The sequence below is a fragment of the Emys orbicularis genome, chromosome 1 (genome assembly GCF_028017835.1).
Source record: "Emys orbicularis isolate rEmyOrb1 chromosome 1, rEmyOrb1.hap1, whole genome shotgun sequence".
Lineage (NCBI taxonomy): Eukaryota > Metazoa > Chordata > Testudines > Emydidae > Emys > Emys orbicularis.
The window spans coordinates 341,688,548-341,708,692 of NC_088683.1; the positions used below are offsets into that span (position 1 = coordinate 341,688,548).

A 20,145-nucleotide genomic window follows, 5' to 3' on the forward strand; every position below is an offset into this window, starting at 1 on the left:
GATACCTGAGTCCAGTTAAGGGCTGCCTGAAACCTTTAAAAACCCCTCCGCTGGTGAGAGAGGAGGGGGAGAGACTAGCTGCTTGCAAGGCTAGTGGCAGCAGGGAGAAAGGACTCCTCCATGGTGGAAGGCTGCTCGCTTTGCTACAGGGGAAGCTACCTAACTGACTGCCTGTTTAGGGGATGAACTGGCACCCCAGGGCCCACAAGGCCACCCAACCCCAGAAAGAGGGTAGGAAAATGTATTCTCCTTTTCTGTGTTGTGAATTCGTGTCCTTTGGTTTGGCGGAGAACTCTTTGGGCTTCCCCTGAAGCCTAGCTGGAAAATACTGACAAGTAACCCTCTAGTGGGAAAATAAACACTGTCTGGAGTGGGGCTGATTGACTCCAGGCCCGCCTCCACTGGCAGAGGAGCAAGTGCTGAGGCCTGCGAGGCGGAAGAGATGCCTGGGCACACTTTGAATCTTTGATCACCAGTACTGCAAAATCACCCTCACCCCCATCTCAAGACCGTATTAATTCCTAACTTCAGTAGGAAAAGAGAATCCAAAGATTTGGAAAGATTTTTTTTTTTTTAAATGACGAGGAGCAACAACTACTCACCAGCATTTGGAATAAAAGAAGCAAAGTTGTGTGTGAGTGTTAGGTTTCATGATGAGGTGTCCCCCCGTAATTACTGCCACACTTTACACCAATGAAAGGTACATTTTAAAATGAGGAATGTTTCATCTTGGGAGAAAACAAGTGGAGAAGAGAGATGGCAGCTCAGCAGTAAACAACCAAATGATTAACAATGATGCAGTTAAACTCTTGGAGCCAAGTTCTGCATTCCTGAAGTGCCTCAAATCCCATTAACTTGAGGGAGTCCTGGGTGAACAAGGAATGTAGGATCAGGCCCGGGGGGGCTGGTTTCTCCTGAGGAGATTTTTTTGGGTTAATAACACTAAGCACTTATTTATATAGCGCTTTGTATCATCGAAGCACTGCACAAACACCAACCTTCTCCACAGCCCTGGTAGGAAGGAAAGGATTCCTATCCCCGTTTTACAGCTGGGGTCGCTCAAACACACAAGGCCTGATGCTACACTGCGCTCCTCCCATTTTAGGTCAGTGACGCTGGTGTAAAACTGGAGTAGCACAGCGATGAATCAGGCCCAGAGAGATTGACTGACTTGCCCAAGGACACACAGCGAGACAGTGGCTGAGCCAAGATTAGCGCATGGGGAGTCTCTAGGCTCCCAGTTATTAGACTTTGGGGAGACATTTTCAAAACCTGGGCTCTGTCCAGAAGCCATTTATTTTTTAGTTTGAACAAATCTCCAGCCGTATTTGAGTGGGGAAAAAAAAAAGAATTCTTGTGACCTTTCTTTGTACAGCCCCACAACCAAAGTGATGAAAAGGTGAATTCCAGCACCAATAGTCCCTGTTGAGGAACTCTGCAGACATAGTCCTGTTCCACGAAAACGTGTTTTGATTTGACCAAATTCTGGCTGAATCATGGAGGATGAAATTCACCCCTGTGCAGAGAGCCAGGACAAGGATCTTTTTACATAGAACAGGTATCACTTTCGTCCCATTTAAGCCTTATTGGGAGGGTTTAAGTGGGGCATAGGTCTTGTGCAGGCTCCTCTGCATGGGGGGTGAATGTCACTTCTAAGGAATGATCATTTAGACAGCAATGGTTATGCATGTGTAAATATACAAACTCACCACCAAAATATCCCTCAGGGACCCTAACCTGGTGAACTTAGAAATGTTAAATCTTCCATCTCTCAACACACATGCACGTGTGTCATAATCAAAATTCGAGCTCAGTCCTGTAACCTTGACTCGTGTGAGGAATGGCTACTTATATAAGGGCTGGTCCCTTTAAGACAGTGGTTCTCAAACTTTTGTACTGGTGACCCCTTTCACATAGCAAGCCTCTGAGTGCGACCCCCCCTATAAATTAAAAACACTTTTAATGTATTTAACACCATTATAAATGCTGGAGGCAAAGCAGGGTTTGGGGTGGAGGCTGACAGCTCGCGACCCCCCCATGTACGAACCTTGTGACCTCCTAGGGGTCTCGACTCCCAGTTTGTGAACCCCTGCTTTAAGATATGGAAAAAAGGATTAGGAGAATTTCCGTGCCTGTTCAGAAACATCCTTTCTCATTTACACAACCAGGCTGTCTTTTAAAATGAATGTAAACATCCCAGACAGGCAGCTATGAAGTGCTGTAGAAAGCTTACCAACAAACTGACTCATGCTATGCAGTTGTGTGAATTAACTCCTGCAGTGCCACGTGCAGTGGAAATCCATTTTTAAGTGAGGACGTTTATTATTTCTCATCCTAAGTGTGTTGACTAATTTATTGTTATTATTCAATATACACCCAAGGGCCTGATTCTGATCTCAATTGCAAGTAGTAAACCTGGATGAACTAGGCTGAAATCAGTCAATGATCTCCACATTCCTCTCAAACCTCTACAGTAATTGGCCCCAAACACTGTAGTAACCCTGGCCTGAAACTCTGCCTGCCATTACGTGCTCAAATTCACCCTCAGTAACAACTGGAGGGTAGAATTTGCCCCATTGACAATGCCGAAGCAGTTTGGACAGATACTGCCGAATACTCTACTATTATTTTAATAAGCCAGAGAATACATCTACAGTGGCACCATGTTGTTCCCTGTGAGGTGCTGAGCATCCTGAATGCCCATTGTCTCCAAGCCCTCATGAGTAAAAACTTTTAGCACTTGAATGTATGTACAATTTGCTGCTTACACAGCTTTGTGTGTGTGTTTTATGTATTAGAGCTGAGGGAATACGCTCAACATTTTCCCCTGAATAGTTACCAAAATTGCAAAAGAAATTGCTTTGACAGGGTTTATGCCCCTTTTACATGCATCTTCTATGCAAATTCTAGCAAAGAAATGCTCATGGCAACAGTGAATTTTGAGCAAATTTTGAATTTGCAAAAAATGAGTATTTGCTTTGGAAACCTGATCCCAAGAGTAGCACTCATCCAATCAGGAAAGACCTATACATCCAATCAAAACAAACCAACCTGGCTTGAAACAAATTACAACAAACTGCTTCGTGCACAATCTACAGACCAAGAATTTTTCGCTAAAATAATCTGGTGAACAATTATGAATAATGACTAAATTTGAGAAACGTTTAAACTTCTCCTGGACAATTCACAAACTCCCACTGACTTCAGCAGAGCCGGATTTCAGTCTCTGTCTTGGTTGTAGCTAGCAAGTAAAATAGAACAGCAATAGAACACTGTTGTAAATGGTAAAAAGATACCTTTTCTCTAAAATAGAAAATGCAGTTCCTATTTCCTTTACCATCTCTTTGTGAATCCATGTTTCTTTATCACCTTCTGTTGTCAGAATATTCCAGCCATTCATGTCCACCTTCAGCATCCTTCGTTTCATGTTTACATCTCTTTCTTTTCCCTCTGTAATTCAAAGTCTTATTCATCTCAGCCTCTAGGCTCCTTCCAGACTCAATCTTTCTCAGACTTTCTTCAGACTCGTATATTTAGTTTTTAAGATTTGCACAACATTGGCCTCCGTGGACTTGAATGTATCTGCCCAAAATCCTGAGGAAGGTCACTCTTTCCTCAGATGAGGACTTCCATCATGTCGGCATCAGGAAATTCAGGCTTGTGGACCAAACTGCTTACTCGGCCTTTGCTATCCGACAGCTTCCCATGGCTGGGGGAGTTCTCTGTGACAGTGAGGAGAGAAATCCAGATTCATCAAAAAGTCTCTAAAACTAATGCAAAATATTTTGGAGGGAAAATCTCTAACTATACTTTTTTAACATTTAAGGCCAAATTCATCCCTGGGGTAGTGACACCAGAGAGAGCTCCTCTGGCGTTTGCCAGGATGCAACAACTTCTCAGTCACTTATGCCCTCTGGGATAGAATTCTAATTTTTATGTTTCAGTTTTGCAATTTGAAAATATAATTTCTTCCACTTGCAACATCTGAATTTCTCTGTGGCAAATTGGATTTGCACCAAGAAGGGCTGGGGTGTATTTCATAGTAGAACCTGACCCTGAATTCCTGGTGCACCAAAGGAATCCCACTGACGTTAGTAGGTTAGTTAGCATGCAAAGAATGTAGGATTGGACACAGTGTGAATTAAAGGGACATGGTAAAGATAAAAATGACATTTAACAATGTTTCTTCCCCTCTGTTGCTAATAAACACAATAAATACCTACCTAGGTACTGAAACTGCCGTATCACCGTAAGAATCCTCAGATTCTTAAAGCAGAAAGAATCTTTTAGATCATTAAAGTACAGAGAAGTTTAAAAGATTAATTCATTGTTAATTGAAAAGGGGCTTGAACTAAACCCTAGAGCTGAATTTGGAAAACATACTGGCCAACATTTTCAGGTCACTTGTGATTGTGGACACCTTGTAGAGGCCTGATTTTTAGAAGGTGGGTGGCTCATTTTCGGCCCCTTTAAGGTGTCTCAATTTGGGCATCAAAATCCCAATGTTCACTGAATAACTGAAATCTGGAAAATGTCAATATGCTGTAGGCTTTACCATTACTTGGGGAAGCTTCTCAATGCAGCTACTCTGGTTCTATAGTGATATAACTGAGCGCAGAATCCCTAACAGTTCTTTCTATTCATGCATTTTGAAAAATTAGTCCAAGATACTATTGTAATCCATGTATTTGATCTATCTGTCTATTGCCCACATCACAAGAGTATCTAACGGCTGAAAACACAACTCTACACACATCTTATTTCCCTTCCGGAAGCCTAAATTTAGGGTTTAAATTACTTGACTGCACCTCTTTCAGTTAACAGCAATGGATTTGTTTTCATGGGGAATAAAAGATCGTGTAGGAAACAGTCTTTTTTTTAAATAATGTTTTTAAAACAAATATCTCCTGTAACTAGGGCTGTATTGAAACAGTCCCCATCCGTCAAAAAATATTTCTAAATCAAAAGTCCCTAGTTTTCACACAAAAGTAAACCATTCTGTGTTTTCGGCTCACTTTTCCCACAAGTTTTCATAAAAATATGAAGCAAATGGTTTCTTCCCCCCAAAATAGTTTAAACTGGGAAAATTCTCCAAAAAAATGTTTGTCTGAGTGTGGAAACAAATGCGGAATGTGTCCAAGATGAGAAATGTTGTGACCAGTTCCAGGCTGGAATGTCACTTTTTGCACCACAAATAACTGTACATGCTGAAATTTCCCCGCTCTGCATAGGAAAGTTTGCAAGGCCAAAGCAAGTGGTTTTGCACACATCTCTCTCTTAAATTTGACTTAAAGAATGCTTTTGATTTTCTTGAGATAATAACCAACAACAATGTATCTATCTATCTTAGAAGTACTTATATCTATCTAGCTGTCTCTCTATAATTATATTTGTCTCAGGCACCTATATAGCGCGAGTCACCATAATATCAATACACTGATTGTACCATGAAGGTTGGAATCACTTACCCAGTTTATCTCTAGCGCCTTTGGCTCCTGTGTGTCTCAGGGCAGGGCTGTTAGAAGGGGTGGTGCTTAGCCTTCCCCTGCCTGGGAAAGAGGCAGTGTTTGGCCAGAAAAGCTCAGAGCTTTTGTCAGTCTGAGTGCTGCTGTCTTTGCTGCCTGTTTTAGCATGGGAGGCGCTGACTGGCAAGGAGGAGGCTGCGCAGGACAAAGAGGGAGGTAAGGGAGGCAGTGCAGGGATTGATGAATGGTCGTGATGATCCTTCCCTAACAGCAACCCTAAAAACACAATAACGATCATGTTAGTAAAATCAGAGATGGAGAAGCCCTGCTAGATCCCTCAGCCCAGCCTCCTCTCAGGGCAGGATTGTTCTCCAGGGCTTTGGTGCAGGGTAGTTTTAAATATATCCACTAATGAGGTGTCCACTGCTCACCTGGGGAGGCTTCCCCTGAGAGATAGCCTCCTAGAACTCACTATCAGGAAGATTTTCCTCATAGTCAGCTTAAAAGGTCCCTTCTCTTGAGTCCATGATAAAAACCCCTAGAGGGGAAAGAGGGCTCAGGAATGGTGTGAGATTCACCTCAGGAATGAGGAATTTGGAGGCTCAGCACATACTCAGTGGTGTGCTGGCACCACTATGGTGCCACCCAACTTCCCCCTCCTCCCATGGTTCTCAAAGGAGCACAGCTGACTGGTTAAGAGTAAAGTGCGCCTCATACAGCAGTTGCCATGCACCCCGTCCATCGTTCCCCAGAGCCATGGAGGCCCAACCTTGCAGAGCTGGGATAGAGGAGCTTCAGCAGGCTACCCGGGAGGGGAGGAGCATACAATGAAGATTCTATTGCCAATCTTTCACTCTCCCACTCTCAAATCCATGCATATTTGCTTCCCGCAGCCTATATGAGCAGATAAAAGCACCAGACCCTTCCTTTGATCCCATCGCCACTCATTATATTGTGCATTGTTCTTCTTCTTCTTTGGTGTTCATGTTGTTCCCATGACACTCTCAGAAACTATTTCCTCAAGGTATACAGATTCAGTCATTTTTACCTGTTCTGATACATCAGTCCTTTCAGAACAATTGCTCTTCTCTGAACCCCCTCTCGTTTGCCTACATTGTTCTGACATCGAACACACTGAACACAGCATTCTGAAATTGCTGTCTCAGCAGTTTTCAGAGTAGCAGCCGTGTTAGTCTGTATCCGCAAAAATAACAGGAGTACTTGTGGCACCTTAGAGACTAACAAATTTATTAGAGCATAAGCTTTCGTGGGCTACAACCCACTTCTTCGGATGAGGTGGGTTGTAGCCCACGAAAGCTTATGCTCTAATAAATTTGTTAGTCTCTAAGGTGCCACAAGTACTCCTGTTATTTTTGTCTCAGCAGTGCCATGCAGAGAGGGGCTATCGCTGGACTGTAATGCCTTTTTGCACACAGCCCAAAATGGCATGCCTTCTTTCTTTCCTGCCATATTACATTGCAAATTCCTATCCAAAGTGCTGTCTGCTCTCTAGTTTAATGCAACTTTTCCTAGCCCAGAGTAGGATTCATTCCCATGAAATGTGCATACACTGCCTGCAGTCCTCTGGGTATGATTGTCAGGCGAGTACAGCTGTGCCTGAACACACAGGGTGGTGGCTCAAACTGTTTGGAAGGTGGCCAATCACACTTTCAAAGCTGCCCCTCAAAGTCTTATTCTGGCCACAGACAGATTTTACTTGTTAAGCTGTCCTCTCTCTGAAACCATTGGCACTGCCAATGCCTAGCTCAAATTGGAGCTCACCTATGCTTCCTTTCCAGGTCTTCTCCTCCTTCTTTTCCTCAACTATCTGATTGCTGGTGAGAGAGGTCTGGCGGGAATGCGCACCCGTTGCTGCAGCGATGGACGGGACCGATCGAGCAGGCCGTAAACTTGTGCTGTCTGTTTTCCCAGCATCCTTCCGCAAACGCTGCTGAAGGACCTTGATCATGGCATCTTTCTCAATTATTTTCGCATGCAGATTCTTTATCCTGCCAAAATACGAATGTTCTGTTTACAAAGATGAAAAATAACTTCTAGATCACAACTATTCCACTGCTGCCTTTTCAGGACTGTTCCCTGTAGCATATTCTCTGCTGCTTTACCCCTTCCAGTTTTAAGCAACTCAAACAATTAAATTTCCACCATTTCCTTTGAGGACAATTGCACAACTTAACTGGGCAATATTTCCTGCTATTCAGCCAATGGTGATGCCTTTTTGTAAGATTAAATAAATAAATAGATTTAAATTAAGCTGGTCCACTGATATTACTTCAATAAACTAGCAAGAATAATCTGAAAAATAGTCCTAAAGATGCTGTGGACTGATGGGATCACTCAGATAGGTAAAGGAGCAATTTTCTTTGCCCCACAATACTTCTGGGCTAAATCCTCAGTTCTTTACTGTGGCAGACTGCAATTGGGGAGTTTTGCCTGAATCAAGGTTGACTGAATTAAAACTGAGTAAAGACCTCAGGAGTTGGCCCTATAAAAGATTGAAATAAAGATTTTAATAATTAAATTATCTTGCCCAAATCTCTGAGGGCCCATACCAACTGCCACTGAAATAAATGAAAAAAACTTCCATTGCCTTCAGTGAGCATTGGATTGGGCCCTTAGTTTCTGTTGAAAGCTGTGGAAATAACTAATGGTCTGTGTTTTCCAACTTACTGGAGGCCCCAACAGCTTTCTTCTATAGACCCTGAAAGTGTTTTAAGATGATAACGAACCAATTATTTGAGAATAGGCTGTGGAAACATGGCAATGGAGAATTTAAGACTGAATCAAACTGAAAAGGTTTGAACCAACTAATTAAAATGCCAGTCAAATGAAAATCATGTCTTATGAAATATAGCCAAATACAGCAGACATTTTTTGGGAGGGATTTAAAAAAGAAATGTCACCTATGGTCTAAATAGACATATAAGGGAGGTGGAAACTTTAAGGCTGTCATTTTCAAAATGGAGTGCCTAATTTGCACTTGCAACATAAAATCCTGATCCATCTCTTAAAGAAGTCAATGGAAAAATTCCCACTAATTTCAAGTCCTCTGTGTGTGTGTGCATGCATGCATGTGTATATAAGATGAAAAACACAGAACCGGTTAAATTATATTTTTATTTTCTGGAAAAAAAATGTGAAGAATATGAAATTTTTTGTCAGAATTTTGTTTGGCTTTTTTTTGCTTTTCAACAAAACCTGGGAAATATCTGTGAAAACAGAAATTTTCTCAAAAAAAATTGCTGTTTAGTCATAATGCCATTTTTAATTTAAAAAAAGTTTTGATTACAAATATTTTGAGCAGCTCTAGCAAACAAGTAATTGGACGTGCCACATACATATTTGCATTTGTATGCTCAAAATGGGAAAACTGCACGTGCAAATGGGAACTTCTGTGTGCATAGACAGGTTCTGTACCGACTACTGCTTTCATAGATTCCATGCCAAGAGGGACCACTGTGATCCTCTAGTCTGACCTTCTATATAACACAGGCATAGAACTTCCCCAAAACAATTCTAGAGCAGGACTTTTAGAAAAACAGCCAATCTTAATGTTAAAATTGCTGTGGTGAAGAATCACTTGGTAAATTGTTCCAATGGTTAATTATCCTCACCATTAAAAATGTATGCCTTATTTCCAAGCTGAATTTGTCTAGCTTCAACTTCCAGCCATCGGATTATGGTATTCATTTCTCTGCTAGATTGAAGAGCCCATTATCAAATATTTGTTCCCCATGTAGCTATTTATAAACTGTGATCAAGTTAACCCTTAACCTTCTCTTTCTTAAGGTAAATAGATTGAGTTCCTTGCATCTACCACTATAAGGCATGTTTTCTAATCCTTTAATCATTCTTGGGGCTTTTCTCTGGACCCTCTCCAATTTATCAACATACTTGTGTATGCATTTTATTTGTGAGTTCAACTTCAGGTGTTCAGTTTTGAAGGTTTGTCCTACATGCCATGGTACATTTCATATATACCTCTACCCCGATATAACGCTGTCCTCGGGAGCCAAAAAATCTTACCGCGTTATAGGTGAAACCGCGTTATATTGAACTTGCTTTGATCCGCCTTAGTGCGCAGCCCCGCCCCCCCCGGAGCGCTGCTTTACCCCGTTATATCCGAATTCGTGTTATATCGGGTTGCGTTATATCGGGGTAGAGGTGTAACTCAGAGAGAGATATCAGATACATACACACACCTTTTTGGTTGGGGAGCAATGAAGTCACAATTACAGCATTGGCTACTAGTGAGTCTTGCATTAAAAAGTCAGAAATTTTGAATGAGATCATGCAAGCTCATGCCAACCTCCTTTTTCTAGTAAGGAAGCCATCCGTTTTTAAGGTCTCTCTTTGATGTGAAGAAGGTTTAAATCCAGGGAGGGGAGGAGGCAGAACCTAATCTCTGTCTTTTAATAGCTGAAGAGTGAAATGACTAAAAGTCAAACTGAAGCAAAATCCCTCCTTTTAGAATGGGCCTGTTGGCATGCAAAGGGCTAAATGACACGTGGGCTGGCTTATCCAAGAATCCGAGCAGTTAGGATGCTATGGATCTCATGATAAGACCTTTAGCACACATCCCGTGGTAAATATTTAACAGCTGTCCTTTACGTGTATTCCATGTCCTGACACCTCCGGTTGGCTTGAACAATCTCCTCCTCTTCCTGCCATATTCGAACCTCCAGGGAATTCTCATTGTAGCTGCCATTCCGCGAGTGGTTAATGACTGAGGTATCCCTAGCAACACAAGACATAGCCACACCCTTTAGTGTCACGTGGTTCAATAAAAGGCCTCTTTCGATACAAACAGGCATGTAACTGTTATTTTACCATTCACATTACAATGGAAATCTACAGCTATATTTGGAGGGTGTAATAGTCTAGCGAAATGAGTATTTCTGAAAATACAACAAAAGGTGGGCGGGAACAAATTGGAGGTGAAATCTCATGTTCTAAAATGAATTAAAATTAAAGGACACTGTCAAGATAAAAATAATGGGCCAGATCCTCTGCCAGTCTAAAACAGCTCAGCTCCATTGGGTTATCCTATCTCCTAGAACTGGAAGGGACCTTGAAAGGTCATTGAGTCCAGCCCCTTGCCTTCACTAGCAGGACCAAGTACTGATTTTGCCCCAGATCCCTAAGTGGCCCCCTCAAGGATTGAACTCACAACCCTGGGTTTAGCAGGCCAATGCTCAAACCACTGAGCTATCCCTCCCCGAGGTTCAATGAACCTATGTTAATTTACATCAGTTGAAGATCTGGTCCACTATATTAAACAATACATCCTTAGCTAGTGATATAAATAATAAATAAATGAATTGTGGATTGTTTTTAACTCCCCTCAGGTTTCTGAGCCTTTGAAGTACACCTGAATCATGTTTCATGTTTTTTCTGTACAATCACAAGGGCTAGAAATTTTTTTAAAAAATTAGTGAAAGCTGAGATTCTCATGTAATCACTTGGCTCTATGTGCTGGGGCTTTAAGAAAAACACCAAATAATGTGAGGGTTGAAAGAACATCACAAGAGTCAGCAACATTGAATCTAATTTGCTGTTTGCTTCTGCACTTCAATGCTGGATGAGAAAATGAGACTGATCAATTTAGTTTCCTGTTTCAAGTTCAGTTTTACTTTCTGGTTCTCATACGCTAACACAAAGCTGGTGTGTTTGGGTTTCCAAAGCCATAGGGGAAAATTTTCAAGAAAATATTTATGTAAAGAAAAATATGTAACTGATTAAAAAACATATTTTATGTGAAATTTTGCAAACCTTGGTTTTGTTGTTGTTTTTTATTTTACTTTTTTTTATAAAGTCATACCTACGTTTAGGATCAAAAATATTTGATAGGGTTCTTTCAATTATGATATTTTAGATGCCAGTACACACCAGTGACAATGCCTTGTATTAACTGTGACACAGAAATATTAAAAACCCTATTCTGACGACACAAAGGGCCTGATTTGCAAAGGTGCTGAGCACCCACAAATCTAGCTGAAGTCAACAGCAGTTGTAGGTATTTTGCATTGTGATGGCGTGACTACCCCACAATCACCTTGCAGGGTTTAATGCAGGCCAGATGGGCCAATTAACCCCTTAGGTAGCTGATTAAGGAAGCTCAGTTGGGCAGTTGACCCAGCAATTTAAAAGGGCCCGGGGCTACTACAGCAGTGGCCGGAGCCCCAGGTGGTGAGGGCCAGGCAGTGCGGATGGGCTGGCTGCGGGAGGCTGACTCCCAGCCCCACCCCTTCTGCCTGAGGCCCTGCACCTTCTGGGGGCCCGGAGCCAGGCCCTGTACTGGTAAGTCATCTGTGTTACTTTCACCCCTGGCTGAAGCAGAAAGGGGTACTGGGAAAAAGGCTGACACCCACAGGAGAAAAGGAGGAATGAGTGAAGACTGCAGACACTACCTGGGAAGAGGGAGGAGGCTTTGGGGAACTGGTAGGCCTATGAAGAAAAGGGGAACCAACAGTAGGAAGAAGCTCAGGGATAGAGCAGTGAGGCCAGAGAGAGAAGGCCCAGATTGCTAAATTGAGGGTCCCTGGGCCGGAACCTGGAGAAGAGGGTGGGCCTGGGTTCCCCTACCAGCCACTGGGCGAGTGGCACCGAGGCAGCGAGCGAGAGAACTGCCTAGGACTACTGAGGAGCTAAACCTCCCCTGGGGGGCGGGGAACCTGTGACACAGTCACAGGGCCGAGCCACGAAGAGGATGCTGTGAGAGGAGCTCCAGGTGGACAGGGTGACGATATGCAAACCATAGGTGGGGGGTTGTCGGCCTCAAGCTAATCCCCAGAGTACCAGAAAAAGGTACCACCAGTCAGGCGGTGAGTGGTGTGCCCCATGACATACAAATCAAGCCCCCAGTAAATACACTCAGTAAATACATGAGAATCAAGCCCCCAGTAAATACACTCATTTTCTGGGTATATTAAAATGCCTGGGTCTATGTAAAATACTTGATAGTATCTGGCAGTAAATGAAGGGAAATTCCTTTGTGAGCCCTTAATACTATGGAGAGAAATCTGCCCTCCTCCCCCGCACATGTCAAGTACATTCAACCAGGTCTGTTAAGGAAAACTTCTGCCTTCCTTTGATGCAACAGTTATAGGTAGGACCCTATGTAAAGCATAATTTCCTGGAGGGCATGGAAGTTGTGAAAATGCCCCCAAACCATGATTTTTAAATATTTTTTTAAAAGGTTAAAGTCTACAGCAAAGTCTGTTTCAAGGATTGAATGAATTTTACAAGTAACAATAGTCAATTAATTAATGAAACTGATGAACATTACTTGTAAACTTCATTCTGTGCAAACTCCATGAAATTCAATAGTTTGCCATTTACGCTGTCGTGAATTTTCTAAAAATAAATAAATCATGATTTACACAGGGCCCTAGTTACAGGACACTGCTGGAAGCTGGTTCACTGGCCTCGATGAACCATTGGTCCTGAGCCGGAATGGTAAGGCCTCATGGCCTTGCTATGGTGAATGGTCCCATTAACTTCAATGGGACTACATGACTGGATAAAGCAAGCCAAATTTGTCCCTAAGAAAACACACTTCTTTTTACTACACAAGCCTCATTCGATTAAGTGTATTGATGATTGCCTGGAACAACGTGATCTTACCTTTCTGTTGCAGCTGTGGCTGCTGCATTCATGGCAAAGTGCCTGATTGTGCTCTCCTCTAGATACTTCTGCTCCCACTTGGTCATGTCAGCTTCAAGAGCCAGAATCCTCTCCTCCTTTTCCCGCACTAGCTCCATCAGTGCTGGGGCATTGTGTTCTGGCAGGCTTTCGGCCTGGTAGTTCCCCTGTCTCTGGAGTTGGGGAGAGAGAAACAACGGAAGATAGTCAGCCTGCACCAACTCGAGAGCTGCAAACACCTCGTCTACAAAATCTTCTGCAAAACAAACCCAGGGGCTTTCAACCTTTTGGGTGGCCTGTTGCTGAATCAGTAGCCAACCTGGCGATCAGAGATTAAATAGAGCTCCTTGTCAAAGAGTGACCCAATAGTTATTGCCTAGAACCAGTGAGATGCAAGTTTGCTCTAGAAACTGTCCCTAGCAACTCAACAGCATCAGGAAAGCTGGTTTATTGCTTAGCAAAGGAGGCAAGCTACAGGTGGCGTGTATAAAACTTCCAGATGAAGGGGGGGTCCTCCCCAAGTTCCTGAAGGTGACTGACCTGAGGGCTAAAAGATGTTAAAAGAGGCTAGAAGAGCTGGTGGTCCTACCACAGCAGGCACACTCCTCACGGGGTGGAGCAGTCCAGCTCTCCACCGTGGTGTGTTAATACCTTATGGGTTGATCAAGCTGGCATTCTAGCTGCTCACCCTCACACATGCATATACTGCATGAGCTGGTGAAACAGGCTGGCAGAGCTGACATGAGCTGCTATCCCAGGCACACACCTGCCCATATAACATACTTGATGGATTGCTGAAAAATGGAATTGTGAACTAGGCTAGCAGAGCCAGCATGTCTGCTGCCTATTACAGCATGCCCACACCGCTGCATGGGAGCTGAAACAGATTCTGACTTCTTGTCTCTCCGCCCCTTTCCCTTCTTTCCTCGGTTCCTTCATGTAATCTCACCACTGTCTGTGCAAGACATCAGCTTTGTCTGAGAGAGCCTGCCTGTGTCTCTCTCCCTTATTGGCCTGCTGTCTCTTTTCAAATCTCTCTTCCCCCATGGTCCAGTCTCCTTCATTTTTCTCTCCTCCTTCTGTTTTTTAAGCGGGCGTTTTCAAACCTGGCAGCCTCAAGTTAGGGCACCTACATCAGCCAGCTTTTCAGAGGTGCTGAGTACTTGCAAATCCAAACGAAGTCAGTGGGAGTGGGGAGTTCTCAACACCCTTGAAAATCCATCCACTTAAACAGGTACCTAAATATGGATTTGAGTCCAGATCGTCAAAGGTACTTAAGCGCCTAACCCCCATTCCTTTCAATGGGAATTAGGTCCTTCAATACCTTTTAGAATCTGGGCCTTGGGGCCTTAAGTTAGAGTTTAGTTAGTTAAAGTTTCAAACCTGAGTTTGAAAATGTTGGGTGGGATTTTCTAAAGAGCTCAGTGTTGGCCTAAGTCTGCTTCCATGGAAGTTAATGGGAGTTTTACCAGTGCAGCACCTACACGGAGCGCTTTAAAAAGTCCCACCCTTTGTCTTTTATCTCTGTAATGGCTGCTGTCTTGCACTGCCAAGCAGCTGGGGGTGCAGTTTGTACGAAAGGTGCAATGCAAGCAAAGGTTGTGTTCCGTTATTACATTCGAAAAATGTGCTGGCAGGACTGGCTTTCCAAATGCTCACTACGGCCATCATCTATTCTGTGGGATGCTGAACCAGGCTGACAGAACTAGGATTCCTGCTGCTCATCCTGGAATGCAAGGGCATCGTGGGATACTCCAAACCTAGCATTAAAATACCTCTTTTGCTGACACTTTGTCACACTTCTCTCATGCATGGAGAGAGTGTCCAATATATGTAGGTATTATGGGGAATCAGAAAATAGTTAAATATAACCCAGAAGCAAAGCAATATTGCATGCTAAATTAAATGGCACTTGGCCACTATTATGGGCCATGGATCTATGCCGATTTACAGCAGTTGAGGATCTGGCCCCTTGTATCTACTATGGCTTCTTAAGCACCAGTTTCAGAATGTCCGTCTCCCCTAGACGTATGAGTTTATATAGCATTCTTAATACCAGCTACAGTACCTCTACTGCACTTAGCACATTAATGGCATTTCAATCATCATCATCATCATCATAAGATAAAGAAATCAATCCATGAGTGTGGATAAAGCTTTTTTATGAAATGGATAACACCGATGTTTGTTTACACATTATCTCATTTGGCATCATCTTTTGAAATGTCAGAGTTATGGGATAAGCAAAACGGACACAGTGGATGAAAGAACCCGATAGAATAGAAAATTGTTTATCCAAAGCAGGGAAGCTAATGCAGAGGCTGGGGAGTTAAAAGACCTTGGCTCTATTCCTGGCTCTCCCACATGATCTTAGGAGATGGTTTCTGTAGTGTAGAGGTTCGTGTGTTTATCTAGCATGCAAAAAGTCCCTGGTTTGAAACTGAGCAGAAACGCTGGTTTTCAGCTCCCACAGGAACAGTGAAAATAGGACCTTAGGCAAATTACTTAACCTCTTTGTACCTAAAATGGGGATAACGTTAGTTACCTAATCCATAGGGGATGGTAAGAGAATTAAGGGTTGTAAAGTTCTCTGAGACCTTCAGAGAGAAGACATTATTGAAGTGTTTTATAAAGTATAAGAGTTGCTGCATTTAGTGGCATAAGATTGTGTCAGAGAAGAGGAAACTGTTGTGCACACCCCTGTTTGTCAACTGCACCACATCACAAGCTGCCCAGGGCAAGGCAGGCTCTACGTGATATATCAAAACCATGAAATCAGGGGTGACTGTGTAACCTACACTTCCATTCTCTGGAATTCGTGCCATAAAATACTACAGCCTCTAGTTCTTCGTTTTGGAACCTTTCCTCCTGATGACAGAAAACATGACTTGGGAATGCAGGAGAAGACTTAAGTGAACTTTGGCTTTAGGGTAATACTGACTTTTTTGGAAGACGTTTTCTGGAATAATCCATTATGGAACAATCCTTTGGGGGCAATTGTTGTGATGCTTCACCAGCAAAAACATCAGTTGTGCTTCAGATAATGTCAGTCCTGGAAGGTATGATCATATTTTTACAGAGCAATTCCACTCTGTACAAATTGTACCCTGAAACTCCATGTATAGAGTGTCTTACTAATTTCAGATAAAAATAAATGCCAACCCTGTAAACTCAACCTGGAATATAAAGTTAAGAGGTTCTTTTTTCCCTGGCACATGCATCACCAACAATAATGATTGGCCATTTGGAACTTAGTTAATAATTCTGTTGATGATACCTGAGCCAGAATAGAATCTAGCTCATTCTCTCCTAGGTGGACTGGGTCTATAAAGCTCACTGGGGTAAAAAGTAGTAAAGTCTATTTTATTTGGCATGACTCAATATTCCGTAGATATGACTGTGATACACGGATAGCAGGTGTCATTTTATGGAGTGATGGGACTCACCCCACAGTTACAATTAGAGCTAGGTGTTCATCATAAGCCCAGTTTTGGCCCTCCCTCAAATTAAAAAATAAACCAAACATTCATACCCGCCTCCCCTCTAACCTGGCAGGTTAGATGGGAGGCCAAGGCAATTTTTTGAAGTGAAAATCTGAAGGGAAAAGGTGTTCCAGAATTACGACACTTTAAACATGGTGCTAATGACAATTCTAACCCACTAAGTGTAGTAGTCTGCCCAGTATTTATGCATTTATCCCCCCAACATCCCTGTGAAGTAGAGAAATATTTGCAGATTTTCCACCTTCCTGGTAAAAACTGAGGCACAGAGCGATTGAGCAACTTGTGAGGTCACACAGAGAGTCTGTGGCAAAGCCAGAGATTGACCCTAGATCCCCTGAACCCAAGTCCAGTGCCTGATCCAGAAGCCCATTCTGATTGCACCATAGACTGATGTGGCTCTCTGATATTCAAACACTGAAAACAAGATTTTTTTTTTTTTAATGTTACTTAACTGCAACTATCTTCTCTTTGGGGCTGTGATCCGCCTCTCACACTGGTTTACACTGTTATAACCCCATTTAAGTCAATGGAGTTACTCCTGATTTACCCCCATGTAGCTAAGAGCAGAATCGGATCCTTTGCTTTTAAGCAACAACACCGTGTAGCAGTGTGTCCATTCGCCACAAGTCTTAGCAATAACAAGCCCTGATTACAGTAGGGTTCTGGCAGCAGCAGTGTTTCTCGACAGTGGGAAATGTGTGAACTTTCTAAGTTAAAACTACATGTCATGCCTCAGTTATGTTCCCTTTTACACCCTTCAGCTGTTTTTCTCAAATGGTGGCTTAATGCACTAGTATATCCATTCGCTGACCCTCAGCAGCCAGTAGTCACATGTTCTGATCTCAGTGCTGGCTGCCAGCTGGGAATTCTCTCTGCAATCTCTTCAATGCTTTTTCTTTGTCATGAACTAATCTACTCCTCAAAATAACATTACGATGTGTTTTGAGAAGGAGGTGATAAGTGAAGGCGAGAGGCGCAGTTACTTACCTAGATGAGTAACTGTGTTCAGACAGTTGAACTAAGCATAAAAGTACACGCTCAAACACATAGGTGCAGAGCTCCCAAAAAGAATCATGAGATCCCGGGGAACATTCATAGAACCGTGTCTCTGCACATCCATCCAATTTTGTTTTTAACCCACATATAAATAATTTATGGAATAGCAGAAGAAATGGTTCTTTGTAATCATGTAAATTATTCTGAATTTGTGCATGTATTTCCATACACCAAATCAACGTCATGTTACACCAGAAAATGCTATTAAAGGCTGTTTGAGTGTTTGGTTCTATAGGATCCGATTTGATAGTAACTTGCATTTTCAGTAGAAGTCCATCAGAAAAACTATGGGCCAGATCCTCAGCAGGTGTAAATCCCAAAGCTTTATAAATGATACGGTTGAATTGTGAAGTGTTTAAGAGTCTGCAATTGCCAAAGATAAGGCTGGAGAGTGTATGAATTCCTTACTTACATTGGCCCCAGTTCAGGACCTTGACTCTGCTCTGTAGTGACACCATGCAATAACCATATGATTACGGCTAAGGAATTTTAGTGCTTAGTCCGAAATTAGACTGATTTTTGAAGCACATTAGATTTTTTTTGCTTTCCTTCCCCACCCCACCCCGCACAGGGCGGAGTCAAGGTTGTTTGAGTACTCAAGTTCTGCATTTCCATACCATATTTTGATTATGGTAAGTTTAGCCTGAAATCTGAATTTCCTAGGTTTATAATGCTTGTTTGGGGGACAACTGCAACATTCCTGTAATGTGTTTTACCCTAAATGACTGATATGTGTACTCTCAAACCTAACTTCAGCTTAACATTGTTTTTGTCTAGGAATTTCCTTGTTTTTTTTTTTAATTACAATTTTCATACATTAAACCCTACATAGGAAACAAAAGAGAATGTTGCCTTGTGATATTTCTCATGACATGAAGATGTGTAATATCAACCTTAGAACATCTTATTTATTTATTTATTTATTCATTTAATTTTAAGTCTTTTATAGCCAGATTCACCAGTGTGCTCTGGCTGCTTTACACCTCCCTGGAGCAGCACAAATCAGCCAGAGCAAACTAGCCAGTACAGATGGGTTTACCGCTGCTCTGCACTGCCACAGCTATGCAACATAGTGGAGTATATTCCCCACCTTTCCCCTACATCCTGTCCCCCACATTCTCCTGCATCTCTCCCCCCAGCTTCCCCACTCCCTCCATATTATCCTTCACACACAGGCAACACACCCATTTCCCACTCACTCCTTCAACCCCTACATTCCTCTGCATTCACCTGTACACACATACAGAGTTTTCCCTACCTACCCTCCCCGTTGAACAGATCTGGTGCAAAGGGTAGTTCTGAAAGCAGATGATGAAAGCAGTTGAATCCCTACTTTCAGTGCAAAACTACACTCAACCTTAACTATGGAGCCGTAACTAGTGTCTCCCCAGCATCTGGAGAGAGCCAAGCGCCATCAAGCAAAAGTGGTGGAGAAATAATAAATAATCCTCTATTTAAAATCAGCATGAAAAGGGCTTTTCTAAGTGAAGGATTCATCTAAAATCCAGACATTTCCACCTGGGTGACTTTTGATATAGTTAAAAATGACTGTCCTGAGTAAAAAATGAAAAAAGTATGTGGTATGTGTCCAGTAATGAGTATTAAGCATCCAGGTTTCTGCTTCAGTGCTGCATGGAAAACTCAGAGCTTTAAAATTCAACCAGGCGCTCACACAGCTCTAATGCAGGAGCCCTGACAACACCCCATGGAGTCAAGGAACTCTTGAATCTCCCTAGAGCGACTGGTTAAAAAAAAAAAAAAAATCCTAAGAATATAACAATTCTCCAAAATGCTCCTGTATTTGTTTAGCTTGTCATTGAGCTGGTTTGCTTTTTGGTATATTTAGCAACCAACGGAGAGTCTTTGCAGGTTTTACACCAAGGCAAGCACATGTAGGGTCAGGACTATAGGAGTTTAGTGAGTGCTATATGAATAGTCACACAGGGCAGGCCTGATCAGCAGTCTGTCATCATGTACTTTGCTATCTAACCTCAGCACCTGCCTTAAGGACTCTCAATAGGCAGGGCCGGCTCTAGGCACCAGCAAAACAAGCTGGTGCTTGGGGCGGCACATTTTTAGGGGCGGCATGGCCGGTGCCAGAATGCCGCCCCTGCCACCCCTAAAAATGTGCCCCGGCCGCCCTAGCTCACCTCCGCTGCTGCTGCCGCTCGCGCGCGAAACAGCTGATTCGCGCGCAGCTACTCGCCCTCCCTCCCAGGCTCTCAAGCCTGGGAGGGAGGGGGAGCAGCGGCGCGCGAATCAGCTGTTTCGCGCGCCGCAGCCGCTCGAGATCTCCCCCTCCCTCCCAGGTTTGAGAGCCTGGGAGGGAGGGGGAGCAGCGGCGCGCGAATCAGCTGTTTCGCGCGCCGCAGCCGCTCGAGATCTCCCCCTCCCTCCCAGGTTTGAGAGCCTGGGAGGGAGGGGGAGCAGCGGCGCGCGAATCAGCTGTTTCGCCCGCC

The 20,145-nt window shown here is 43.1% G+C and overlaps 1 protein-coding gene across 2 annotated transcripts in view; it reads right to left on the reverse strand.

The window, feature by feature from the left end:
- Positions 1 to 3,615: 3,615 nt before the first annotated feature.
- Positions 3,616 to 20,145, reverse strand: part of AMOTL1 (angiomotin like 1) — a 118,762-nt gene continuing 102,232 nt past the window's right edge. For both annotated transcript variants that reach the window (XM_065417455.1, XM_065417456.1), the window contains 5 exons: positions 13,110 to 13,300; positions 10,095 to 10,220; positions 7,248 to 7,474; positions 5,469 to 5,741; positions 3,616 to 3,722 (listed from right to left, as the gene is read on the reverse strand). In XM_065417455.1, coding sequence (XP_065273527.1) covers positions 3,616 to 3,722; positions 5,469 to 5,741; positions 7,248 to 7,474; positions 10,095 to 10,220; positions 13,110 to 13,300 — 924 coding nt within the window. The remainder of the gene's footprint in view (positions 3,723 to 5,468; positions 5,742 to 7,247; positions 7,475 to 10,094; positions 10,221 to 13,109; positions 13,301 to 20,145) is intronic.